Source organism: Sarcophilus harrisii, chromosome 2, assembly GCF_902635505.1.
Source record: "Sarcophilus harrisii chromosome 2, mSarHar1.11, whole genome shotgun sequence".
NCBI classification, from domain to species: domain Eukaryota; kingdom Metazoa; phylum Chordata; class Mammalia; order Dasyuromorphia; family Dasyuridae; genus Sarcophilus; species Sarcophilus harrisii.
In genome coordinates this window covers 250511128-250518006 of record NC_045427.1, presented here as the reverse complement: position 1 = coordinate 250518006, position 6879 = coordinate 250511128, and the positions used below count along the sequence as shown (strand labels likewise).

The following is a 6879-nucleotide window of genomic DNA, read 5'->3' as shown; positions in this document are numbered from 1 at the left end:
AAAACCCACATGTGCAAAAATATTTGTAGTAGCTGCTTTTGTAGTGGCAAGGAAATGGAACTTGAGTGGATGCCCATCAATTGGGGAATGGCTAAATAAGTTATGGTATATAAGTTTAATTGAATGTTATTGTTCTATAAGAAATGGTGAGTAGGCTAATTTCAGAAAAGCCTGGAAAGACTTACATGAATTGATATTGAATGAAGGGAACAGAACCAGGAAACATTGTGTACAGTAGCCCCAAGATTATATGATCTACTATGATAGATTTCTCAGCAATGTGGTGATCCAAGACAATTCTAATAGGCTTGGAATGAAAAATTCCATCCACATCGAAAGAGAGAATTATGAAGAGTGAATAAGATTTGAAGAATACTATTTTCACCTTTTTGTTGTTGTTTGCGTTTGCTTTCTTATTTTTTTCTTTTTTGTTCTGATTTTTCTTTCACAATATGACTAATACGGAAACATGTTTAAAATGATGTACACATGTATATTATATTATTTGTCTTGGAGAGGTAGGAGGGAACAAAAGGAGAGAGAAAATTTTGGAATTTATAAGACTTTGTCTTATAAAAATGGAAGTTAAAAAGTATCTTTACATGTAATTAGGAAAAATTAAATACGATTGGGGGGAACATCTCTCCGAAGATACTTAGGATCTTCCTGGATACTTCCCCAAATCCACCCCTAATTGGTGAGTAAAAATAATGAAGGTAAAAGTGGTAGGTGAGAGATAAAATCAGTCAACAAATATGGCTGAGAAGAGAACTAGGACTTCAGAGCAACCATTTAGATTAAAAACCAATGGTGTCCTATGGGAATCTCACAATGCTCTCATTAGCGTCTCTCTACCCATTTCAAAATGTCTCCATCAGGGATCAGATCCCCAAGAGAAGCTTTTCTCCCCCAAGAATTTTCATCTATTCATTGGGGGGGAGAATATGAAGTCATAACAGTAAACACATCATTAAAATCCTTATCTACTTAATTTCATTGTTTATTGAATGCGTAAGGGAAGGCTCCAGAGTTAGTACCATGGTTGGTACAGAGCTTTGGAAGATGCTGGGTGATAATTAACTGTGAATAAGAGATTAGAAGAAAGACTTAGCTAAGAGTCTTTGGGATAAGAGCCCAGGTGAGCAAATGAGTGTTATTGATGGGGAAGCCCAAACTTTCTCTTCTCAGTCTATGACTATATATATATATATATATATATATATATATATATATATTATAATTTAGGGATTTATAGTACATATATGTTTTCTCTCTTCATTTAGTACATCACACAATTCTTCCTAGGAAAGTTGATTTGAAGTACAGTTATGATAGAACTCCTTTTTTATCTTGGCATGTTTTTAGGCATACAGTTTTTGTTTCAAGGGACAATAACTTAAAGAACATGTCAATCTATGAAATAATATACTAAGTTAAAAATGGTGTTACTCCAATTAGAAATCAGCTTTCTTAGTATAGTTCCTCCCAACACTAACTTCCAAGAAATTATTGATATTGAATATTCATTCCCAAGGTCCATGAGTGATCCTCAATTCTAGAATCCATTCTTCTTCCTTCGTAAAATCATAAGTTTTGCCTCATGATGGAAAAACGTGATATAAAGAAATTTGTTATTGTTTGGTCATTTCAGACTCTTCATGACCCCATTGGGGGTTTCCTTGGCAAAGATACTAAAATAGTTTGCCATTCCTTCTCCAGCTCATTTTATAAATGAGCCAATCTGAGACAGATTAAGTGAATTAGGTAATTAGGTAATTCATTTAACCTAAGGTCATTGAGCTGATAAGTGTCTAAGGCCATATTTGAACTCAGGAAAATGAGTCTTCCTGACTTCAAGCCTGGTGCTCTATGCACTGTACCAGCAAGCTGTTCCATACAGAAGGCAAGCAATCTGTAAAGTGCCATATCAAGGCATAATAAAAAGTAAGTATATGTAATTATCAGATAACACTGTGTTTCATGATAGCTTCCTGATCTGAAAATTGTCTATACTAACTTTTATGAATCTTTGTCTCTTGATTTGTTATTATTAAAAGAAAATTCTCTGCTAGGGTTCCTAATTTAAATATTTAAACCTAGATGGTAGAAAAATAGCTGTGCATGGCAATAAAAATATGTTGATCTGCAAAAATTTTACATGTATTAACTATATTAGGCACTATGGTATGATGAAAGAACAGTGGATTCAGAGTCAAGAGACCTTGATTCAAATCCTGCGAACAATGATGCCTGTCAATGTAGATATCAATATGTGATTTAACCTCTATGAGTCTGTTTCTTCATCTGTTAAGTCACACCTATTTCTGAGCACTATTGTGAATAAAGGAGATGTTTAAAGTGCTACAAATAATTCAGCTGTTTTTAATTATAGTAAATGAAGATCCTGACAAATATAAAGTACTTTAGGGCAAAGATTGGTTCTTTTTTTTTCCCCTTTGCATCCCTAGAAACTCTCACAATGCATGCACACTACTGAAACTTATTAAATGTCTGTAAATGGATTGATCAATACCAACATTTGTAAAAGTATTAGGAAATGTTTATTTAAAGGTATGTTTTATTTAAAGGTATCTCCCCAAGATGAGATGCTCTGGCCTTCTGCTGTCATCACCAGAAAATGAGGTGTTTTTTTTAAGTACTGACTATGTATCATTATTAGATTCTTCTCAGTCTGCATTCCTTGCAGGTTAGGTATCGTCACAAATTTATGAATTTGACTGCCCAAAAACTCTGCACAGCAAAAACAAAGCATCCTGATAAGTTCTTGAACAACAAAGTATAATATTCAATATTTAGTCTCATATTTACCAAGTGTATTATCAAAGAGATTTTTTGAAAAAATATGCTAAAAAATGTTCAATGTTACAGATAAGATATCCAAGGAACTAGTTACTTATAGAAAGAGTTGAAAAAAGAAAATGAATTGATATGCAAATTCAGTTCTAACCTCAAAATATTTAACTCAACATCTCCTGTTGATTCTATCTCTAGTATAAAAGACATAATCATTACACTGTGGGAGGGGAATTATATTGATAGAAACAGCTCAAGGGAACAAAACAGAATCTCAGAGATTTCACCTAGCAGAAGCCATCAAACTATGTCATTCTCATGTCTCAGCTGGGATCTCTTAATCAATTTCTGCAATTAGACAATAAACTGGTTCATCAGCAAGTATAGAATAGCCTATCTGACATTACAAGAAATGTAAATAATGGATTATTTTTTTGCTTTAGGTGATCCCATAGTGAGAAGCTTCTATTCTATTAAAGATTAACTGATTCATTTGTGAAATTCAGGTGGTTTATCAGTTTGGGAACTCTTCCTTGGAGAACCAATTTTAACTGAGATCCAGTGTCATTCAGATTATTCAAATTTTGCAGGCAGGGGAACCAGATGAGGAAAAGCAATTTATTGCTGGATATTTGTAGGAGGGCTGTAAAGGCTTTTTTTTTAGCCATGATTAGTGAGTCAGAAAAATAAATCTCAAGAGGACCAAACTAGGAGTCACTTATATGTAAGTTCTACCTAAAACCCAGATTCTAACGGAAAAACAATGGAAGAAAATTCCAAATGATTGGGAAATTGTCTTGGGCCCAGAAAATCCCACAGCCTATGGAACCAAACTTATCAAGGTATAGAATAACAAGAAATTTGTACAACAGGGAGATGTAGAAAAAAAATTCAATACTCTATTTTTAGCACAAGTCTGCTGCTTAGAAAAAGGACAAAGGGGTAGAGTTTCCTCATCCTTCTTGCATCCTTTCTACTATAACCAATGTCTTTTGGCATTAATATTAATCAGGAGAAAAAAAGAATTCCATAATGAAGATTTTTTAAAAGAACACAAAGTCCATGTCAAAGATTATTTCAGTTCCTTCAATGGACCTTTGTAAGAAATTAATATTGTAAATGCACCCTTTTAAAAATATCTAATTTGGGGGGGGGGTCAACTAGGTAGCTCAGTGAATAGTGCATCAGCCCTAAAATCAGGAGAACCTGACTTCAAATCTGATCTCAGACACTTAACACTTCCTAGCTGTGTGACCCTGGGCAAGTCACTTAACTCCAATTGCCTCAGCAAAAAAAAAATCTAATTTAAACTTTTTTAAATTTGAGTTCCAAATTCTGTTTCTCTTCAACCCCTCCCTTACTCATTGGGAAAGCAAACAATATGATATCAATTGTACTTGTGAAGTCATGCAAAACATATTTCCATATTGACTATGTTGCAAAAAGAATGCAAGAAAGTTTCTTTTAAATATGCTTCATTAGTTTTCTCTTTGGAGATGGATACATTTTTCATCATGAGTCCTTCAAAATTGTCTTGGATCACTGTATTGATCAGAGTAGATAAGTCTTTCACAGCTCATCATCATTATTTTACTTCTGTTACTATGAATAATGTTCTCCTGGTCCTGCTCACTTCACTTTGCATTAGTTCATATGTTTCCCAGATTTTTCTGAAACCATTCTGTTTATTATGTATGATACCACAATAATATCCTGTCATAATCATATACCACAATTTGTTCAGCCTTTTCTTAATTGCTGGGCAACCACACATTTTATAATTCTTTGCCACCAAAAAAAAAGAAAGCTACTATAAAAAATCTTCTTATTATGGGCTCTCCTAAAGCAGAAAAGTAGCTTATCATTTACATTTTTCTAATGTTCTGTACTAGTTGATGAGCCAATTTATTATCTAATTGCAGAAATTGATTAAGATATCTCAACTGAGAAACTGAATGACTGCTAATAGCTTGATGGTCTGCTAGGTGAAATCCTGCTTAGAGATCCTATTTGTTTCCTTGAAGTGTTTCTGCCAATAAAATCCCCTTCCTATAGTGTAATGGATTATGTCTTTTCTTAGAGATAGAAGCAAGAAAAATGTAAGAGCTAATTTTTTGAGATTAGAAATGAGTTTGCATAAGATTGTAATTCATTCTCTTTTTTCAACTCTATAAGCAGTAGGTTCTTGGGCTATCTTACCTGCTTTTAACACTGAACATTTTCTAGCATGACTTTTTTTTTTCAAGAAATCACTTTTATAAAATAATATAAATCATTTTCCTTATGCTTTCATCTCTTTGGGATACAGATTGAGTAAAAGTATTGCTGGATTAAAGGAAATGCACAGTTTTGTAAACCATTCAACATAGTTCCAAATATTATTCATATTTCAAAAAATGACAAGAGTACTTGGTTTTACGTGCTGCCACAGAACTAAATATAATAAGCAAATATTTCATAATAGGAAAAGAATCATAACTAACCTAGAAGCTTTGTAAGTTGTTTACCTTCCCAGATATTATTGTATCTTATACCCATTAACAGATTCCCTCAAATAGCAAATTCTCCTTACCCACTTAAGAGGTGGACACAATCTTATTAAACAAGTGGAAGACCTTGTGGTGTTTTTCTCTTTATAGGGTATCCTATAAGCAATAAATGATGGTAGGTTGAAATCTGAAAAAGGATACAAGAAAGATGAGACATGGTCTGGCTAGGACAAAAAAGTAGACATTATAAGCAAGAAAGAAACTGAAATTATCAGGATTGGTTTCTAAATGATTAAGATTCTAAATGACTAAAAACTTAGAATCTCTACAAAGACTTCATTAAAATCCTCATCCTAGAAATGCCCAAAATTCAGGCAACTGATGTAATTGTGTCTTGTCTTTTCCACAGATCAGGGACCAATGAACAAATCAGGAGTACATACCGTGACTGAATTTGTCCTCCTGAGCTTCCCTGGTCACTGGCAGATTCAAATTTTACTCTTCTCTTTATTCTTGATAGTCTATACCCTTACCTTGATGGGAAATGGGGCCATTGTCTGTGCAGTGAGGTGGGACCAAAGACTCCACACTCCAATGTACATCCTACTAGGGAATTTTGCCTTTCTAGAGATCTGGTACATCACCTCCACTGTTCCCAGCATGTTAGAAAACTTTCTCTCAGAGACTAAAACCATCTCTTTTGCAGGTTGCTTCTTCCAATTCTATTTTTTCTCTTCCCTTGGTACAACTGAAGCCTATTTCTTGTGCATCATGGCTTATGATCGTTATCTTGCCATCTGCCACCCACTACACTACCCAACCAAAATGACCTTACAGCGCTATTATACCTTGATGTCTGTATGCTGGGCATTTGGCTTCTTAAGTTATTTTCCATCTACTATTCAGCTCTCTCAGCTATCATTCTGTGGTCCCAACATCATTGACCACTTTGTGTGTGATATGGATCCAATTATGGCTCTATCATGTGCCCCTGCTCCTGTCACTGAAATTCTGTTCTACATTCTAAGCTCCCTCATCATCATCCTCACCATGTTGTACATCCTTGGCTATTACATTCTTCTACTAAGAGCCGTGCTGCAAGTCCCCTCAGCTGCTGGCAGGCGTAAGGCTTTCTCCACGTGTGGATCCCATCTGGCTGTTGTCTGTCTCTTCTTTGGGAGCCTAATGATCATGTATGTGAGCCCAACATCTGAGAACTCAGGAGAAGTACAGAAGATAATAACCTTGTTCTATTCAGTTGTGACACCATTTTTAAACCCCCTGATCTATAGTCTTCGTAACAAGGAGATGAAAGCTGCCCTCAAAAAAGTCATGAGGATCACTTCAGAATAAACAAAGTTACATATATGAATTTTGCATGTGGTTCTATAATCTAATGACAAACAATTAAATTCCACAAACATTGATTACATGTTTACTGTGGGCACTGGAGGAAATATAAATATGAATAAAAAATAATTGAGAAAGGAATAGTTTCTACTGCTACTAAAGGTTATATTTAAGGGGTGAATTGAGAACATCTTCTCAGGATGCTTCCTCATCTTTTCATGTACTG

At 34.5% G+C, this 6879-nt stretch overlaps 1 protein-coding gene across 1 annotated transcript; it reads left to right on the top strand.

Annotated features, from left to right (window-relative positions):
• The first annotated feature begins 5705 nt into the window (after positions 1 to 5705).
• LOC100934385 (olfactory receptor 11H4-like) lies at positions 5706 to 6656 on the top strand. The gene has a single exon (XM_003755789.2). The coding sequence runs from the start codon at positions 5724 to 5726 to the stop codon at positions 6654 to 6656; it is 933 nt and encodes a 310-aa protein (XP_003755837.1). The 5' UTR covers positions 5706 to 5723.
• The last annotated feature ends 223 nt before the right edge of the window (positions 6657 to 6879 follow it).

Bases quoted from the DNA above. Each gene is read 5' to 3' on its own strand.
- LOC100934385 (XM_003755789.2), top strand. From the start codon at position 5,724: ATGAACAAATCAGGAGTACATACCGTGACTGAATTTGTCCTCCTGAGC.